The following is a 20,912-nucleotide window of genomic DNA, read 5'->3' as shown; positions in this document are numbered from 1 at the left end:
TTTACATCATGTGACCTTGTTACCATAGCCTACTCCTGGTTGCATTCTCGACTACTGGGTGCTATAGCTTTAGCCCATAAGTCTCAAAACAATGGAAAGTCATGTCCGCTAACAATAGCATGCAATGTCTTTAACCACTCTCACTTCGTACCACAGTTTGTGCGTATGTCGACTTGGGCCATGGAATAGAATGAAGAATCGGGTGATTCAAAATCTGTGCTGCCAAGTATCCAAAGTACCATCATAGACAGAGATGTGGTATAATTGTGGTTTATTGCGTAAACGTGTTTCAAGGTTTCCAAACTTGTTAAATCAGGACAAACCCACAGTCCTGAGACATGGAATAGTTCTTGCCGTTTACATGGATACACCACACCCTCATCCCTTCCCAGGGACTAGCACATGCGGAAATGTGGCCCTTACCAGGGTCACGAAGCTCCAAGGCCAGATGTCTACTGTAATCACCTGTGCTCTTTGGAACTGTGCTCCACATTCAAACACCATTTGTAGGGATTCACCCTCAGCAGTAGGCACTGTGGGCGCAACATGCCCACCAGAGTTGATTTGTGAGGCCGGATTAGAGGTGGAAAGAACGAGCTCGGAGAATCAATACAGTAAACGCACACTCATCGTGTCCAGCATAAGATTCCACTTTAATTAAGTGCAGGAGGGGTTTATATACACCCCTAGTTAGAAGGGCTCTATTCCAACAAGCAAGAAACTGTTTTGTGGGATTCAGAGATAGTTGTGTCAAGTGTCTGGTCTGATCCAGAATCTCAGGGACTTGGAATGTGTAGGGGGAAGGTTTTTGTGTAAAAGTGCTGGCTGATAGATTTTAGAGCATAAAATGGGAGCTGAGAAGACAAAATGGATTTTGATTTCCCACAGCACTGACTTAGCACAAGCAAAACAAGGTATGGTTTATTAAGTTTCTCCACAATCCAAATGAAAATGCTTTCTCCAGCATAAGAACATAACAGGTTGTCTTCAGTCCAAAACATATAATAAACCATATAGTCCTTTTGTCAGGGTAGGCACTGTACATAAACATGGTTGTATTCACAGCACAGGCATTAGTTGTTGCAGGCACAGTCTGTAAATCAACACTGGTTTCTCTTCAGGACCAGTACCACAGAGAAGTGTTCACCTCCCAGACAGCTCACATTTCCTGGTCACCTACCAGCTATAAGACATAAACTGCTCAGCTTCCCCCAGCTGACTTACTAAAAATGAATACATGGCCTGGCTTTAGACAAAGCTAGACAGGTGCACATTATCAGGACCTACAGTGATAGGTTTTAACCCTGTCCTACCTAGCTTTCCTACATTAACACAGCTCTGCTATATTCATTCATTTACAAACACACACAGCTGTTGCGCAGGGAAATTTACATACACACAAAGCTCTGCTACATAACGAAATGTACATACACACATCTTCATGCACAGACAGCGCTGCTGAATATGCACATGTAATACACACACACTGTGTATACATTTTGCAGTTCCTTCCAACAAACAAGGAAAGGCCCTAGAGCTACTCGGGTGGAAGGTGTTTCATCTACTCAATAAGCATATGCAGCCTCTGTGCAGGTCCTGGTAGCTTTCTCTCCTGTTCTGCACCGATCACATAGATCAGTATGGGGCAGGAGGAGAGAGCAGTTTTCACAGTGATCGGGAAAGACGCTGCATCAGCATTTCTCTCTCTCTCACAGAAAGCTGCCTCTAGACTAGAAGACAAACTTACTAATTAGCAAGATTTTTTCTTGCTAAAAGTTCATCTTTTAGTCCAAAAAATGCAGCAAGTTCCAACCTAATTTCCCTATCGCAATTAATTATACGACTTGTGATATTTTTACATTTTATCAATAAAATAGATGGTTTCTTCCCCATGTGAGTTAATTTTTGATGATCAACAAAATATAACTTTCCAGTAATAAATTTTTCACGTTCTAGGTAGGATAATGGCTTCTCCCCGTGTGGGATTTTTGATGTTTAAGAAGGTACCATTTTTGGTTAAAACATTTTCCACATTCTGTGCATGAAAAAGGCTTCTCCCCTGTGTGAGTTCTCTGGTGACTAACAAGATGCGATTTCTGGTTAAAACATTTCCCACATTCTAAACAGGAATATGGCTTCTCTCCAGTGTGAGTTCTCTGGTGCTTAACAAGAATCGATTTCCGGTTAAAATATTTCCCACATTCTGAACATAAATATTGTTTCTCTCCTGTGTGAGTTCTCTGATGTGCAATAAGATTTGATTTCTCTGTGAAACATTTTCCACATTCTGAACATGAAAAAGGCTTCTCCCCTGTGTGAATTCTCTGGTGTGTAACAAGATGCGATTTGCAGATAAAATATTTCCCACATTCTGAACATAAATATTGTTTCTCTCCTGTGTGACTTCTCTGGTGTGCGTTAAGATTTGATTTCTCTGTGAAACATTTTCCACATTCTGAACATGAGAATGGCTTCTCCCCAGTATGAATTCTCTCATGTCTAACAAGAATTGATTTCTGTCTAAAATATCTACCACACGTGGAACAAAAAAATCTCTTTTGCTCAGTGTTAATTTTTTGATGTTTAGCAAAACACTTTTCGAGGGGCAAACTATTTCCATATTCTAAATGTGAAAATTTCTTCTTTGCTTTAACAGCAGTTTGTTTTGTAATGCCTCTTTTGTAACTTTTATTTTTCTTAATAGTCGATAATGAATCAGAAGATAGGACCTCTTCCATAGGATCAGCTGATAGATCTTTGCTGTCATGGCATGACGGTATATCTAGAGTAATAACATTCACTTCAATTGTATCCTGAGTGAACTCAAGGTCATCTGATTTAAAAATTGAAGATGTCAGTTGTCCCTCTGATCTCCTGATACAATCATCTGCCAAGAATATAAACAATTATTATTTTTCAATAAAATATCCTTAAAGTTTATATTTTTTAACATTTCTACTTAAAATGTCCATAGAAATAAGAAGTTATGTAGCAAAATTGAATTATTCACTAAGACAATGACAGTTCACAGTCTAATAAAAAACCTCATAGAATGAACCAGTGGAGGGTGGTGTTGAACTGTTTGTTCATACTGCCTCCAAAATATTGGAATAAAAAGGCACTACATGACGGCCTACTTTCTTCATCCTGTTTCAAAGCTTCACAACTTGGATTAAAAATTGTAACCTTTGATTTTGAGAAGATCATTCTTTTAGAGTAAAATACACAAAAGACCACAACTGTCTGTAAATACTGGACTGCACAGCAAACAATTAAAGTTTTACTGATCCTGGATTACATCTACAAACATCTTTCTTTGGATTACAAACCTTTATCATTGTCACGTCTTGATACTATGGAACATGGTTCGTACAGACAAGTGAAAAATTGCTTCAAAGTGTTCAATGTAAAAATATATATGACAACCCAAATTCCACTTTATGTACTTTACATTTTGAACCAAACCCATCCCCCTCTTCCCCAAGAGTCGACGAGTTACCCATGAGGTACTCCTCAACCCTGACAAGTATTAATGCTTAATCAGTATAAAATTCTCTAGTATACTATGTTTATGATTGTTTATTGTTAACAACATAAGATTAAGCCACATGTGTTACACTTGGCTTGCACTCATAACTAATATGTCTACTTGTCTTTTCCCTATCTTCATAGGGAATGTTATTCTCTTTTCCCCTAACCCTCAAACCTTCCTTCCTCTTCCTACTCTCTTGTTTGTCCCCAAAAAAGATCCAATTCCCTTTCCTTCCTTTTCCTTTTAATCTTCCCTCTTCCCTTCCCATATTTGTCTTATATAAAAAAGTTCAATAAAAATGATTGAAAACTGAATAAAAAGGCACTAAAAAATGTTATGTAGGTGAAAAAGATACCAATAAAAACTTGCACTTATTCTGCTAACAACAAGCCGCCACTCAGGTCCATCCTCTGTCAATGGAAAAACAGAGGTTTCCACATTATTAGTGGCTGAAAAGCTCTTGAAAAGCAACATGGCTTCCATAAACCAATACAGTAACATCAGCTCTCTAAAAGTCAAATTTCCCCCTCGTTTCTGAGCCTTGCAGTGTGCCCAAACCACATTTAGCATCCATGTATTTGGCATTAGTACAAAGATATCCCAACAACACATATTCATAAATCGGTCAGGGACTAGTATCTAGTATCACACCATGCAACAATAGCATCGAAAAATGACGCGGTGCAGTACTCCGAATAGCATACTTATAAAGGGAAAAAGAAAATTGGAGCAACAATAAACCACCAAAATTAATAATAAATTTTGAATAGTGTTGAGCGAGCACTAAAATGCTCGGGTGCTCGAAGCTCGGGCCGAGCTCACCGTGATACTCGGGTGCTCGACCCGAGCAATGAGCCCAATGTTAGTCTATGGGAGACCCGAGCATTTTTGCGGCGGCACCCCCGGCAGTCTGTAGAAAGCCTAAAAAGTGCCCAAAACGATAGTGACAGTGCTCAAATGACATGGGGACAGCATGGAGATCGCCACAGGAAGCATTTCTGACCCCCAGGTCACTGCTGTCAACAACGTGGTCAGAGGTATTAAGCCACTTTTACGGGCTCACAATAAAACGTTCAAAAACTAAAGAGAAACTGTTTTCCTGTGAAATATGTTAAGGAACATCCTTTCCAGGGTAAAGACTTGTGTATAAGGTAAAATAAATAACCAAAAACAAAAATACTCTTCCACACCTTGGGCTATGTTCACAAGTAGCATTTTTTATGCGTTTTTGCACTTTTGTATTGCTTTCAACCGTGACAAATGCATTCACCGGGAAATGTCATCTTAACATTTTACAACCTTATCTGGACATGTGCTGTGTGACACATGCATACAGTGCTGAAAAGACATGGGAACAGCATGGGGAAGACCCCTGGAAGCATCTCTGACACCCAGGTCACTGCCTAAAAGTGTGCCCATCAGAAGTGATCCTTGCCGTATCAGAAGATGCAGACTTGCAACTATCCTTGTCCCAGGGCAGTGTTCAATTGTACCTCCCCCATTCCTTGCAATGCAAGCGCAAGTATGCAGCCTGCCACCCACCCACACCCCAGGCTGCAATACCATACTGCTTGCTTGCACTTGAAATTCGGCCTTTTAGGCATGTGGAGGCGGAATCTGGCCACCAAGTCATGGCTGCGTCGGCAGCCTGGTATCCATACTCAGTCCCCAGCCGCCCGGCGGCCGGGTGTCCACGCTTAGTCCTCAGCCGCCAGGGGGCGGCCGGGTGTCCATACTTGGTCCCCAGCCGCCCCGCGGCTGGGTGCCCACACACGGTCCCCAGCCGCCTGGGGGCGGCCGGGTGTCCATAAACGGTCCCTAGCCGCCTCTATTTCAATGACAGCCTAACCACAAACACGTGGACAAGTGAAGGTGGCCAGGGATGGTCCATCTGACTGACGCCTTCACACTGGGTTAATATTGTGGAAGTCGGGACACAGTTGGACACTGGGATGCAACACGTCTCCCAGACATAGAGGATTGCGGGTCCTGGGTCAATCAGGCTTCAACACAAAGTTCAGAAGGTAGACAGCAGCAGTGGTCGGCCTCCTACACAACGAGTAAATTATTCATGATCATGAGGCCATCCATCTCCTTTCTGTTCCTTGGAATGCAAGCGCATGTATCTAGTACCGGCTAGGCCTGAAGTGGTCAGCGTTTTGGCGCATATCCTACCTCCTCCGAGGATTGCTGGATGTTTTCCTGCTACTATCCCAGTTCTATGACCCCCGTTAAAACAAAGCTTCAGGTGATGAATGATGGATGAGGTGGTGGCAAAGGAGAAAGAGCAGGAGGAACAGGGACCATTCACATCAATATCAGGCCAGTCAACCACACATGTCTTGTAGGATATGTTTCTGTACCAAAAGGAGCGGTTCGGCTACACAGTTATAGGGCATACAGTGAGTGCAATGCCTACCAAAAATTTAGAGGCACTCCAATGCCCCTTGGAAGTGACATGGAGGTCAGAGGGCCTTAACTAAACAGTTTTTTACATTTATAGCAACTGGGTCTCCTGTACACTGTTGGCCTAAGCAGTGAATGGAAGGCTTTCCAAAAATTATGAGGAACTGCAATGTCCCTTGACACAGACCTGGATTACAGCGTACTAAAAACCTTCTACCCATTATTGGGGAGTGGGTCTCCCTTAGTGTTCGACTATGCATTGAAAAGCAAAAGCGGACTAAAATTAGGAGGAAATGCAATGCCCGTTGGAAGAGTCGTGGAGGTTAGAGTTAATTAAAAACAACATTTCAATGCCCCTTGGAAGAGCTGTGGAGTTCAGAGTGGTTTAACAAGACGGTTTTAATGCCCCTTGGAAGAGTGGTGGAGGTCACAGTAGCTTAATAAGACAGTTTTAATGCCCCTTGGAAGAGATGTGTAGGTCAGAGTGGTTTAACAAGACGGTTTTAATGCCCCTTGGAAGAGACATGGAGGTCAGAGTGGTTTAACAAGACGGATTTAATGCCCCTTGGAAGAGACGTAGAGGTCAGAGTGGTTTAACAAGACGGTTTTAATGCCCCTTGGAAGAGATGTGGAGTTCAGAGTAGTATAACAAGACGGTTTTAATGCCCCTAGGAAGGGTGGTGGAAGTCACAGTAGCTTAACAAGACAGTTTTAATGCTACTTGGAAGAGACGTGGAGGTCAGAGTAGCTTAACAAGATGGTTTTAATGCCCCTAGGAAGGGTGGTGGAGGTCACAGTAGCTTAACAAGACGGTGTTAATGCCCCTTGGAAGACTGGTGGAGGTCACAGTAGCTTAACAAGATGGTTTTAATGCCCCTTGGAAGAGACGTGGAGGTCAGAGTAGCTTAACAAGACGGTTTTAATGCGCCTTGGAAGAGACGTGGAGGTCAGAGTAGCTTAACAAGACGGTTTTAATGCCCCTTGGAAGAGACGTGGAGGTCAGAGTAGCTTAACAAGACGGTTTTAATGCCCCTTACAAGAGCCATGCAGTACAGCATATTAAAGACATTAGGACGGAGGAACTTGCAATGCTGGCAACACGGACCACGGTCACCCTGGTGGTAAAGTGTTGGTGGAGGCTGAGGATAAGGAGAAGAGCAAAAAACACCCGAAATGAGGAAGCGTATACCCATGTGTGGGTGTGAAGCGGTGCATGGGAATACACCTCCCGAAATAACACAGTGGATTTGACTTTATGTTACTCTGCTGTCATTTGGTGGTGATGAGAAGTCTGGCCCCATCCAGCCCTTGTTCATTTTGATAAGGGTCAGCTTGTCAGCATTGTCAGTTGACAGGCGAGTGCGCTTATCAGTTATAATTCCCCCAGCGGCACTAAAAACACGCTCCAATAACATGCTAGCAGCAGGGCAGGCCAGGACCTCCAAGGCGTACAGAGCGAGTTCATTCCAAGTGTCCAACTTGGATACCCAATAATTAAAAGGCACAGAGGAATCACGGAGGATGCTGGTACGGTCGGCAAGGTACTCCCTCACCATCTTTTGAAACTTTCCACTCCTTGTGAGAGTACCCCACGCCTCAGGGCCTGTAAGCTGGACGGGTCTCAGAAAACTGTCCCAGAATGTTACAGAGTTCCCCTGCCTCTGCTGGATTGCAGTTGCGTCTCTCTCGCCTGTACGCCTTGGTTGGTCAACGAACTGTGACCTCAGCCGCTAGCGTGTTCAGATGGGTATTTTTTTTTTTTTTAACAGTTCTGCAGCAAGGGCCTTCTGGTACTGCCACATTTTTGTAGACCTCTCCACCTCAGGAATAAGAGAGTGAAAGTTCTCCTTGTAGCGGGGGGTCTAAAAGTGTCACCAACCAGGAATGACTGTCACCCAACATTTTGACAACGCGAGGGTCACGGTTAAGGCAGCCAGCGCAACATAAAGTCAGCCATGCGTGCCAGACTGGTAACGGGCACGACTTCCGTCTCCTCACCAAGATAACGACTGACCATGCTCTTCTCCTCCTCCTCCCCCCTGTCCTCAGGCCACCCACGCTGAACCGACTGTATGACAGTTGTACAGGTACTACCGTCTACAGCGCATGATACCAGCTCCTGTTCTTCCTCCTCCTCCTCCTCTCCCTCATTGTCCCCCAATGCACGTTGGGATGAGATGAGGCTGGGCTGTGTGTAATCGCACATTACGGCTTCTTGATCCATCTCATCATACTGTGGCTGCAATGCCTCCTCTTTAATTCTCTGGAAAGAGCGTTGCAAAAGACAGACAAGTGGGATGCTGACGCTAATGATGGCGTCATCGCCACTCACCGTCTTGGTGGACTCCTCAAAGTTTGTCAGGATGGTACATATGTCAGACATCCAGGTCCACTCCTGAGGTCTTATGTGTGGAGTCTGACCTGAATATCGACGGCTTTGTTGCAGCTGGTACTCCACAACTGCTCTCTTCTGCTCACAAATCCTTTGCAACATGTGGAGGGTAGAGTTCCAAAGTGTGGGGACATCACACACCAGTAGGTGTGCCGGAAGCTGCAAACGCTGCTGCAACACAGCAAGGGCGGCGGAAGCTGTAGCCGACTTCCGAAAATGAGCTGACAGGCGGCGTACTTTGACGAGCAGATCTAGCAACTCGGGGTATGATTTAAGAAACCGCTGAACCACGAGGTTAAGCACATGAGCCAGGCATCGTACGTGTGTGATCTCGCCTTGCCTCAGAGCCGCCACCAGGTTACGGCCATTGTCACACACGACCATGCCAGGATGTAGGTTCAGCGGTCTCAGCCACAGATCTGCCTGCTCTTTCACAGCTGTCCACAACTCACAAGCAGTGTGAGGTTTATCACCTAAGCTAATGAGTTTCAGCACAGCCTGTTGCCGCTTGGCGGAGGCAGTACTGCAGTGCTTCCAGCTTGTAACTGATGTGGTGATAACTGAGATGGAGGCTGAACATGATGAGGAGGAGGAGGATGATGCGCAGGAGCTGTACACTGTGGGGGCAACTCTGACTGACATGGGGCCCGCAATCCTAGGTGTGGGGAGGATGTGTTCCGTCCCAAGGTCCGACTGGGTCCCGGCTTCCACTATGTTTACCCAGTGTGCCGTCAGGGAGATGTACCGTCCCTGGCCACAAGCATTTGTCCACGTGTCTGTTGTCAGGTGGACTCTCCCAGTAACTGCGTTGTTGAGGGCACAGCAGATGTTTTGGGGCACGTGCTTGTGTAGTGCGGGGATGGCACACAGGGCAAAATAGTGTCGTCAGGGGAACGAGTACCGAGGGACGGCCACCGCCATAAGGTTGCGGAAGGATTCCACCTCCACCAGCCTAAAAGGCAGCATTTCCAAAGCAAGCAGTCGTGAAATGTGCGAATTTAGGACTGAGGCCTGTGGGGCGTTGGCTGCAAATTTGCGCTTTCGTTCAAAGCTCTGGGATATGGACAATTGAACTCTGCGGTGGGACGTGGATGTTGATGCTGTTTCTTGAGAAACTGCCATAACAAGTGAAGACTGAGAGGAGGGGGCATCTTTGCATGCAGTATGGACAGGGGATTGCCTTGCACGCACAACAGGGGGTTCTATTACACGCACAACAGCGGAAGAAGCAGTGGTGACACCCGCTGAAACTGGTCGTGGACCCAGGGGTTCGCCCCACAAAGTCGGGTGCTTTGCTGACATGTGCCTGATCATGCTGGTGGTGGTCAGGCTGGTAGTTTTGTCACCCCTGCTGATGCTGGCATGGCAGGTGGTACAAATGGCCTTTTTGGGGTTATCAGCAGAGTCTTTAAAAAAATTCCAGACTCTGGAAGACCTAACGGTTGCACTGGCAACGTCCCTAGTGTTGGTGTTACGGGGAACTCTTGCCCGCCTTCTGTGTGCGGCCACCACACTGCTTCTTCCTGCCTGTTGGGGTACTCTGCCTCCCTCCCCCTGTGTGCTGCTGGCCTCACTCTGCGTGTCCTCCTGCCACGTTGGGTCAGTTACTAGATCATCCACCACCTCCTCCTCTTCCACTTGCGCACCACGATCCTCCTCCTCACTTCCTGGCAATTGTGTCTCGTCATCGTCCACCTCTTGTGACAAATTGCCAGCGTCGACTTCCTCTGGCCGTGGCTGTTCAAATATTTGGCCATTGCTACATGGGATCTCCTCTTCCACCACTTCAAGCGGAGCAGGCGAGGGGCACAAATATGGAAATGGACCAGTGAACAGCTCTTCAGAGTGTCCAAGTGTGGGATCAGTTGCTGTCTGACGACACTCGGCATGGTGGGAGGAAGGAGCATCAGGGTGAGGAGGAGTATGCGGTCGAGACTCACGGCTACTAAAACTTGACAGATCGGAGGTGGTGGTGCCCAGGTAACTGGAAGTATTATCTGCTATCCAATTAATAACCTGTTCACACTGATCAGTTCGCAATACTGGTGTTGTAGTGTGCTTCCCTAGTAATTCGGTCAAGAAATGGGAGCGAGAAGATGTGGCTGTTGGTTGTGGCACATTTTCACCTTGGCCACGGCCCCGTCCTCTACACGCACCATCACCAGAACGTCCAGTTCCACGTCCCTTGCCACGTGCCTTGCCCATCCTCCTAAACCAGGGGAGGAGTCCTGAGGAGATAATTTGCATATTCCCACTGCATTTTGGGGTAAGTGAAGAGTCTCCGCGAGCTCAAAGAACACTGGATTTTGGCTGTTGGAGCTGAAAAGAGGACATCGGTAAACCAGGGGATGAGTCCTGAGGAGATAATTTGCATATTCCCACTGCATTTTGGGGTAAGTGAAGAGTCTCCGCGAGCTCAAAGAACACTGGATTTTGGCTGTTGGAGCTGAAAAGAGGACATCGGTAAACCGCGCGCCTACAGGCGCGCGCATTTTTAAGCTTTTTATTTAAGCTTCTTTCACTGTTTTCAGAACATTAACAGTAAGAACATGGAAGAGTCCAGGAGCCATTTGGTGAGCTGCATATCCTGCTACATGTTCACAGACTTGCCAGTGGAAAAGCCAAACTTCACATGCCAGAAATGCAAGCTTGTGTCCCTGTTGGAGGAAAAGTTGCGAAATCTAGAAGAGAGGTTAACTACCTTGAAAATCATTAAGGAAGGTGAAGAGTTCTTAGAGCAGAATTATCTCTTCATGATTCAGAAAGAGAAGAAATTCGAACTGCACCTGACGAAACAGAGGAATGGAAGCATGTGACCCACAGAAGCAGGAGGATCGAGAGGCAGTCAGCACCCATACTGCTCAGGAACCAGTACCAGGCTCTCACGCAGGAGAACCATGAAGAAATACAGCAAAATAAGACTTTGCCAGCAATGAATAACCTTGTAAGCCCTCAGAATCCTCCTGGATGGAGAAAGAAGAATGTTGTGAAGAAAAAACGGAGAGTGGTGGTCATGGGGGATTCCCTGTTAAGAGGAACAGTTGCCGCTTTCTGCAGACCAGACTTAACCTCAAGAGAAATGTGCTGTCTTCCAGGAGCAAAAATTAAAGATGTGTCTGACAGGATATCAAGACTCTTCAGACCTACAGATCACTACCCATTCCTGCTAATACATGTGGGGACAAATGACACCGCAAGAAAGGACCTGGTAACCATCTGCAGTGACTTTGAAGACTTAGGCAAGAAAGTGAAAGAATTGGGAGCGCAGGTGGTCTTCTCATCCATCCTCCCAGTGGATGGCCATGGAATAATGAGGTGGAATAAGATTCTACAGGTGAACAACTGGCTACGTCGATGGTGCTGTCAACAAGGATTTGGATTTCTGGATCACGGAATGAATTACCTATACGATGGACTACTTGCTAGAGATGGGGTGCACCTTACGAAGACTGGAAAACATGTATTTGGAAGTCGCCTTGCTACACTCATCAGGAGAGCTTTAAACTAGAGCAATGTGGGAAGGGAAGCAAAAGGCCAGAAAAAGCCATACAACTGACAAATACTATTGAGATCTCTGCTACTGGAAGTGGAAAGGAAGAACAAAGACAAAACAATTTAAATAATAAAAATATGGGAGGAAGAGAAACCAATCACAAACTAAAATGTTTTTATACAAATGCACAAAGCATGGGCAACAAACAAGGAGAATTGGAACTACTAATGCAGGAAAAGAAATATGATGTCATTGGAATCACTGAAACTTGGTGGGACGATACACATGATTGGAATAAAAGGCTAAAAGGATACAACTTATTTGCAAGAAACAGACTTGATAAACGAGGAGGAGGTGTCGCATTGTATGTTAGAAAAGCGTATATCTGCACAGAGATTGAAGCTTCAGAGACTGGGAGTTCTGTGGAAACTGTTTGGGTAAGAATACAAGGAGAGAACAACGGAAAGGACACCATTGTAGGCATTTACTACAGGCCACCTGGGCAAGCTGAAGATATGGATGAACTCTTTATGTATCAAATGACCAAGTTCTCCAAAAAATATGACGTAGTGGTCATGGGAGATTTCAACTATCCAGACATTTGTTGGGAATCTCTCTCAAGTAAAACTAACAGGTCAAGCAAATTCTTATCCTCTCTTGCTGACAACTTTATCTTCCAAAAGGTAGGGGAGAAAACAAGGGGATCTGATACTTTGGATCTAATCCTTATAAACAGGGAGGAAATGGTTGAGGAGGTAAAGGTGGCTGGGACCCTAGGAGGCAGCGATCATGCTATTATAGAATTTTGGATAACTAGAGGAGGAAGACATGTGAAGACTCAAACTTCAAGGTTAGATTTTAGAAAGGCAGATTTTAAGAGACTCAGAAAGAGAATAGGAGGGATCCAATGGCTGGATGTCCTTAAGGACAAAAATGTCCAGGAAGGATGGGAAATTTTTAAAAATGAGATTCTCAAAGCACAATCGTTAACAATCCCGAAAAGTAGGAAGAATGGGAAGCATTTAAGGAAACCAGGATGGATGAACACAGAACTTAAACACATGCTAAAAAGAAAGAAAGAAATGTTTATTAAATGGAAAGAGGGAGGCATATCTAAAGAAGATTATAATGCAGTCTGCAGATCCTGCAGGGCACGTATCAGGTTAGCTAAAGCTGACAATGAATTAAGGCTTGCAAGAGATGTCAAAAGCAATAAAAAAGGATTTTGGGGGTATGTCAAAAGTAAAAGAAAAGTCAAAGATGCTATAGGATTTTTACAGGATGAAAATGGAGAAATGGTAAGAGAGGATGTTGAGAAGGCCGAACTTTTTAATTCCTATTTTGCATCTGTTTTCTCTCAGAAAGAAAATGTAACATCAACTGATCTTCACTGTCCTTTTAAAGGAATAGAGGAATCCAAGTTATCTGTAAACAGAAAGATTGTGAGGGAATATTTAGCTAACATAAATGAGTTCAAGTCTCCAGGTCCAGATGAATTACACCCCAGAGTACTGAAGGAGATCGTAGAAGAAATTTTAGAACCACTCTCCATAATCTTTGAAAATTCTTGGAGAACAGGAGAAGTCCCAGAAGACTGGAGAAGAGCAAATGTTGTTCCTATCTTCAAAAAGGGGAAGAAGGTGGACCCAGGGAACTATAGGCCGGTGAGTCTGACTTCTATACCAGGAAAGATCTTTGAACAAATTATTAAACAACATGTATGTAAGTACATGGATAAGAATGAAGTGATTAACCAGAGTCAGCATGGGTTTGTAACTAACAAGTCATGTCAGACTAACTTAATTTCCTTCTATGACAGAATCACTGACTGGGTGGATCAGGGAAATGCTGTAGATATAGTATATCTTGACTTCAGCAAAGCATTTGACAAAGTATCTCACACCATCCTTATTGAAAAAATGACCAAGTATGCAATGGACCAGGCAACTGTTAGGTGGATTCATAACTGGCTTAGTGATCGGACTCAAAGGGTGGTTGTAAATGGCTTCACATCCAGCTGGATGAATGTCTCAAGTGGGGTACCACAGGGCTCCGTCCTGGGACCTGTATTGTTCAACATCTTTATCAATGATTTAGATGAAGGAATTGAGGGTAAACTGATTAAATTTGCTGATGACACAAAGCTAGGAGGGATAGCGAATACTAGAGAAGAGAGAGAGAGAGGATTCAAAAAGACCTAAATAAACTGGAGCAGTGGGCAGCAACCAACAGAATGGTTTTTAACAGGGAAAAATGCAAAGTACTACATCTGGGCAATAAAAATGAAAAAAGCATATACAGAATGGGAGAAATAGAGCTAAGCAACAGTACATGTGAAAAAGACTTAGGTATACTAATAGATCATAGACTGAACATGAGTCAACAGTGTGATGCAGCAGCAAAAAAGGCAAATACAATTCTGGGATGTATTAACAGAAGCATACAGTCTAGATCACGTGAAGTCATTATCGGTCTTTACTCCTCTTTGGTCAGACCTCATCTGGAATACTGTGTACAGTTTTGGGCACCACATTTTAAAAAAGACATAGACAAACTGGAGCAAGTTCAGAGAAGAGCGACCAGAATGGTGACTGGTCTGCAAACCATGTCCTATGAGGAACGGTTGCAGGATTTGGGAATGTTTAGCTTGCAAAAAAGAAGACTGAGAGGAGACTTAATAGCTGTCTACAAATATGTCAAGGGCTGTCACATTGTAGAAGGATCATCTTTATTCTCATTTGCACAAGGAAAGACTAGAAGCAATGGGATGAAACTAAATGGGAGGAGACACAGATTAGATATTAGAAAAAACTTTTTGACAGTTAGGGTGATTAATGAGTGGAACAGGCTGCCAAGAGAGGTGGTGAGTTCCCCTTCAATGGACGTCTTCAAACAGAGGCTGGACAGACATCTGTCTGAGATGATTTAGTGAATCCTGCTTTGAGCAGGGGGTTGGACCAGATGACCCAGGAGGTCCCCTCCAACTCTACCATTCTATGATTCTATGTAAATGAAGTAAAATAGCTTACACTCACACTATCAATGGAAAAAGGGTAATAAAAAGTAGATTAGAACCGTGGAAGAAGAAAACCACAGTTCTATTTCTCTGGCCTACACCAGAATCTTTTAAACAGATATATTTGTGTCTGAACACTGAGCGAGACACTCAATTTTTTTTATTTTTTATGTAAAAAAGGCAAAAAGCTGGATAATACAGAGATTTGAACCGTGGAACTGCAAAACCACAGTTCTAGTTATCTGGCCTACACCAGACTCTTTTAAACAGATATCTTGGTGTCTGAACAGTCAGGGAGACACTATTACTGTTTTTTTTTACGGAAAAAATGCCAAAAGCAGGATAATACAGAGATTTCAATCGTGGAACTGCAAAACCACAGTTCTAGTTATCTGACCTACACCAGACTCTTTTAAACAGATATATTGGTGTCTGAACAGTCACAGACACACTCAAATTTATTTATTTTTTTTTTGGGGGGGGGGGGGGGGTGAATACCAAAAGGTTAATAAGACGCGTATTTGTACAGTCTGAGGAAAAAAAAAATACAGGATTTAGATGAAAAAAAAAAAAGATTTTTCCTGGCCCCTGAGACCAGGGGATAAGTCTAGCAATTTGACCAATAGGAGCACCCAGGACTGTAATGCAGCGTTTGTTGGTATAACCACCGTGTCTCCTATACAGCCTGCCTGCCTGATATCTGGGATGGATATTAGTCCTGAGAAGGACTGTTTGTTTGATTTGGCAGGCTTTAGAGACCCTACACTAACTCTTTTGCAGTATAAATCTCTCCAAACTCTGCAGCACTGACCCTACACTGTCTGATCCGGAGGGACTGTGTCCAAGATGGCGGCGCCCGGTTTTAAATACTCGAGGTGACGCTGTGCGGCCAGCCAATCACTGTAATGCCCACAAACAACATGGCTGCGGCATTACAGTGACTGGCTGGCAATCCCTGCATGTTCATTGGCTCTGTAAAGAGCGCCGAACATGCAGGGCGGAGACCCGAGCTCAAGCCTGAGTAACCCGAAAATGCTCAGTGCTCGCCGAACATCCCGAGTAGTGAGATGCTCGGACGAGTACCAAGCAGTGTCGAGCATGCTCGCTCAACACTAATTATGAACATTTTATTTAAACAATTGCATTAAAAACAGTCAACATCAAAGTATCAATATGTCATAAATAAGGAGTATCAACGAAACGATGTGGAAGAAGAAAGGTGTCTAAATGTCCACGAGCCTCCGCATTCAATGATAATCCAGTGTCTGATGAATACATGAAAGATTTTATTTGATAAAAGCCAAATTCATCAATTCAGCAAATAAAATTCTTTCATCTATTCATCGGACACTGGATTATCATTGTATGCGGAGGAGCGCAGACATTTAGACACATTTCTTCTTCCACATCGTTTCGTTGATACATTTTGGAACCCTGCTAGGGTTGGTGTTATCTGCAGCTCTCTACATTAGCTCTTACATGTGTTGTGCATCATCACAACACTACTTTCCATTATTTAACTATTGTTCCACTGGGTAACGGCACTATTTGTTTCCCTATTCTGTTTTATTTTATAAATAAGGAGGAAACACCGACATAGAGCCACTGAGTCAATCTTGAAAGGTATATCTAGATAGTATCTGAAATACACTGAGCCTGTATACCCCAATCACCATGTATACAGGCTCATAGCAATCTGGCAATGACCACCAGAAAGGTGTCCTGCAGACCCCGGGCTGTCATGCCAACCCATCGGTGCTGCAGTGCGTGCAAACTTGGTCAAGAACTATATGAAACGTCTGACCTCTGTAATTGCAAACAAAGGTTTCTGTACCAAATATTAAGTTCTGTTTTTCTATTGTATCAAATATTTATTTAATGCAATAAAATGCTAATTAATTATGTAAAAATTATACAATGTGATTTTCTGGATTTTTTTTTGTTTCCGTCTCTCACAGGTGAAGTGTGCCTACGATAAAAATTACAGACCTCTCCATTCTTTGTAGGTGGGAAAACTTGCAAAATCGGCAGTGAATCAAATACTTATTTTTCCTACTGTATATCATAGCACAGGTGTAATGTTTTTTGTGTAGTTTATCACAATCCTGTTTGAAGTTAGTTGCTTTTAAATTAATTTGAATATTCAGGATAAAGGGAAACTCTGTTGTTATTGTGGAGACATTCACACTTGGCCCTCACTGTGCATTTAATGCTGTTGATCATAAAAGTGAAGTTTGGTCAGAAAGACTGGACCTGGTCTTGTAGGGACCATATGAGCACATTCAGCAGCACAGAAGGGAGAGAAGGTAGATTCATCCAATAAGATATCAGGATTCTAGGAAGGTAACAACATCATTACCCTCTGCTTTCTCTTAGAGGCCCATCATACTATACTTCAAGTGAATTTCTAACTTATCAGCACATTCTATGTACGCTGTCATTTGGCTTTGTAGTTTAACCCCTTTCTTACATGATACGTTCTAATACATATCTGCGCCCTGGGCCTTATGGACAAGCTACGTATTAGTACACATCGGCGATTAAGTCCCCAAACAGGCTGTGCGGGCGGAATCGCCGCTCGGTGTAGGCTGATTGACACAGCTGACACCCGATGCCATGTGCTATGCACCGCTCACAGCACATTAACCCCCGAAATGCTGCGATCGAAGTCGATCGCAGCATTCCTGTGGCAAGAGGAGGTAAGCGCCATTACTTACTTCCTTCCTCACCGACATCCCGCGCTGTCTGTTGCCGGGTCCTGTGGTTGTCATGGTAACCCGGATATCGTTATTACAACATTCGGGTCGCGAGACAGCAGAAAGATACTTTGATCAAGAGCAGTGCACAATCACAGTATCTTCTGCCTGTGCAGCGCTGACAGGCTGTATAGCACAGGGATGGTGCTGCATCCCTATGCTATACAGGCGAACAGCCTGCAAAAAGCGAAAGTCCCAGAGTGGGACAACGTGTAAAAGTTAAAAAAGAATCAGTAAGTGAAAAAAAAAAATGTGTAAAAATATTAAAAAAAAAAAAAATGAAAAAAATAATCCCCAAAAAATAAAAATATATTGTACCCATCAATAAATAGTATTATGAAAAAAATAAAACGATAAAATTACACATATTTGGTATCACCGTGTCCGGAACGACATGACCTATAAAACTGTCCCACTAGTTAACCCCTTTAGTGAACACAGTAAAAAAATAAATAAATAAAAAACGAAGCAAAAAACAATGCTTTATCATCATATCGCCGAACAAAAAATGGAATAAAACGTGATCAAAAAGACAAATGTAAATAAAAATGGTACAGCTGAAAACGTCATCTTGTCCCGCAAAAAACAAGCCGCCATACAGCTCCATCAGCCGAAAAATAAAAAAGTTATAGCTCTCAGAATAAAGAGATGCAAAAAATATTCTTTTTTCTATAGAAAAGTTTTTATTGTGTAAAAGCACCAAAACATAAAAAACAATATAAATGTGGTACCGCTGTAAACGTACTGACCCGAAGAATAAAGCTGCCTTATCAATTTTACGACACGTGGAACGGCATAAAAAAACAAAACAAAACTATTCCAGAATTGTTGGTTTTGTTCATTCTGCCTCCCATAAATAGGAATAGGAAGAAATCAAAAAATGTCACATGCCTGAAAATGGTGCCAATAAAAACGTCAACTCATCCCGCAAAAAACAAGCCCTTACATGACTCTGTCGGCCAAAATATGGAAAAATTATAGCTCTCAAAATATGTCGATGCAAAAACTAGTCTTTGTAAAAAAAAAAGCGTCTTTTAGTGTGTTACAGCTGTCAATAATAAAAACTCGATATAAATTTGGTATCGCTGTAATCGCACCGACCCAAAGAATAAAGTAATCTCATCACTTATACGTCACGAGGAAAGGTGTAAAAAATAAACTATAGAGTTAGGGATTTTTTTCAAAAGTAAAGAAAAAAAAATGACGATATAGCAACTAGTGTTGAGTCAAGTGCTTGATACTTGAGTTTGCATCAGTTGCTCTGGTATGCACAGAGTATCGCAGGTGCTCGAGTGACATGCTCGAGTCTCCGGCCAATATGCTTTGCGGCGATCTCCGAATGTTTTTTTTTAGGTGTCTAACAACAGTGAAACATGCGGGGAGGGGACTCGAGCATGTCACTCAAGCACCCGCGATACATGGTGCATACCCGATGCAAACTCAAGTACCGAGCACTTGGGCTCAAGACTAATGACAACTTATTCAATATGATGACCTAATGTCTGTGTTGCACCTCTGGGTTCAAAATGTTCACTATACCCCTTGATAAAATCCTTGAGGGGTCTAGTTTCCAAAATGGCATCACTTGTGGGGGGTTTCCACTATTTAGGCGCATCAGGTGCTCTCCAAATGCGACATGGAGTCCGCTCTCAATTCCAGCCAATTTTGTGTTCAAAAGGAACACAGTGCTCCTTCTCTTCTGAACCCTGCCGTGCGCGCAAACAGAGTATTTTCCCCACATATAAGGTATCGGCGTACTCAGGAGAAATTGCACAAAAGTTTTTGGGGTCCATTTTCTCCACTTACCATTGTGAAAATAAACAATTTGGGGCTAAAACATAATTTTTGTGGAAATAGTTTGATTTTTTTATTTTCACGGCTCCATGTTATAAACTTCTGTGAAGCACCTGGGGGTTCAAGGTGCTCATCACACATTTAGATAAGTTCCTTGAGGGGGTTTAGTTTCCAAAATGGTGTCACTTGTGGGGGGTTTCCACTGTTTAGGCACATCAGGGGCTCCCAAACGCTACATGGCGTCCGCTAATTATTCAAGCAAATTTTAAAATTCAAAAAGTCAAATGGCGCTCCTTCCCTTCCGAACCCTGCCATGTGCCCAAACAGTGGTTTTCGCCCACATAAAGGGTATCGGCTTACTCAGGAGAAATTGCACAACAAATGATATGGCACAATTTCTCCTGTTTCCATTATGAAAATGCAAAATTGGAGGCTGAAAAACATTTTTGTGGGAAAAATGTGAATATTTTATTTTTACGGCTCAATGTTAGAAACTTCTGTGAAACACCTGGGGGTTCAAGGTGCTCACCACACATCTAGATAAGTTCCCTGAGGGGTTTAGTTTCCAAAATGGTGTCACTTGTGGGGGGTTTCCACTGTTTAGGCACATCAGGGGCTCTCCAAACGCTACATGGCGTCCGCTAATTATTCAAGCAAATTTTAAAATTCAAAAAGTCAAATGGCGCTCCTTCCCTTCCGAACCATGCCATGTGCCCAAACAGTGGTTTTCGCCCACATAAAGGGTATCGGCTTACTCAGGAGAAATTGCACAACAAATGATATGGCACAATTTCTCCTGTTTCCATTATGAAAATGCAAAATTGGGGGCTGAAAAACATTTTTGTGGGAAAAATGTGAATATTTTATTTTTACGGCTCAATGTTAGAAACTTCTGTGAAACACCTGGGGGTTCAAGGTGCTCACCACACATCTAGATAAGTTCCCTGAGGGGTCTAGTTTCCAAAATGGTGTCATTTGTGGGGGGGGTTTCCACTGTTTAGGCACATCAGGGGCTCTCCAAAGCAACATGGTATCCGCTAATTATTCAAGCAAATTTTACATTCAAAAAGTCAAATGGCGCTCCTTCTCTTCCGAGCTCTGCCGTGCGCCCAAACAGTGGTTTGCCCCCACATATGGGGTATTGGCGTGATCAGGAGAAATTGCACAACAAATTTTGTGGTCCATTTTTTCCTGCTACCCTTGCAAAAATAAAAATAAAAATTGGTGTCTAAAGTAACATTTTTGTGAAAAAAGTTAAATGTTCATTTTTTGTTTCCACATTGCAAAAATTCCTGTGAAGCACCTGAAGGGTTAATAAACTTCTTGAATGTGGTTTTGAGCACCTTGAGGGGTGCAGTTTTTAGAATTGAGTCACTTTTGGGCATTTTCTCTCATAAAGGCCCCTCAAAGTCACTTCAAATGAGATGTGGTCCCTAAAAAAAATGGCTTTGTAAATTGTGTTGGAAAAATTAGAAATCGCTGGTCAACTTTTAACTCTTATAACTTCCTAACCAAAAAAGATT

The 20,912-nt window shown here is 43.3% G+C and overlaps 1 protein-coding gene across 4 annotated transcripts in view; it reads right to left on the bottom strand.

Annotated features, from left to right (window-relative positions):
* Positions 1–338: 338 nt before the first annotated feature.
* The window catches only part of LOC141271802 (oocyte zinc finger protein XlCOF7.1-like), an 83,925-nt gene continuing 63,351 nt past the window's right edge, over positions 339–20,912 (bottom strand). For all 4 annotated transcript variants that reach the window (XM_073681967.1, XM_073681964.1, XM_073681968.1 and 1 more), the window contains exon 7: positions 339–2,887. In XM_073681967.1, the coding sequence (XP_073538068.1) occupies positions 1,953–2,887 (935 nt within the window). In that variant the 3' untranslated portion in view covers positions 339–1,952. The remainder of the gene's footprint in view (positions 2,888–20,912) is intronic.

Source organism: Phyllobates terribilis, unplaced genomic scaffold (assembly GCF_046119375.1).
Source record: "Phyllobates terribilis strain yellow unplaced genomic scaffold, ASM4611937v1 Scaffold_5__5_contigs__length_657084704, whole genome shotgun sequence".
Lineage (NCBI taxonomy): Eukaryota > Metazoa > Chordata > Amphibia > Anura > Dendrobatidae > Phyllobates > Phyllobates terribilis.
The sequence above is the reverse complement of the archived record's forward strand: the minus strand, read 5'-3'. Positions and strand labels throughout refer to the sequence as shown.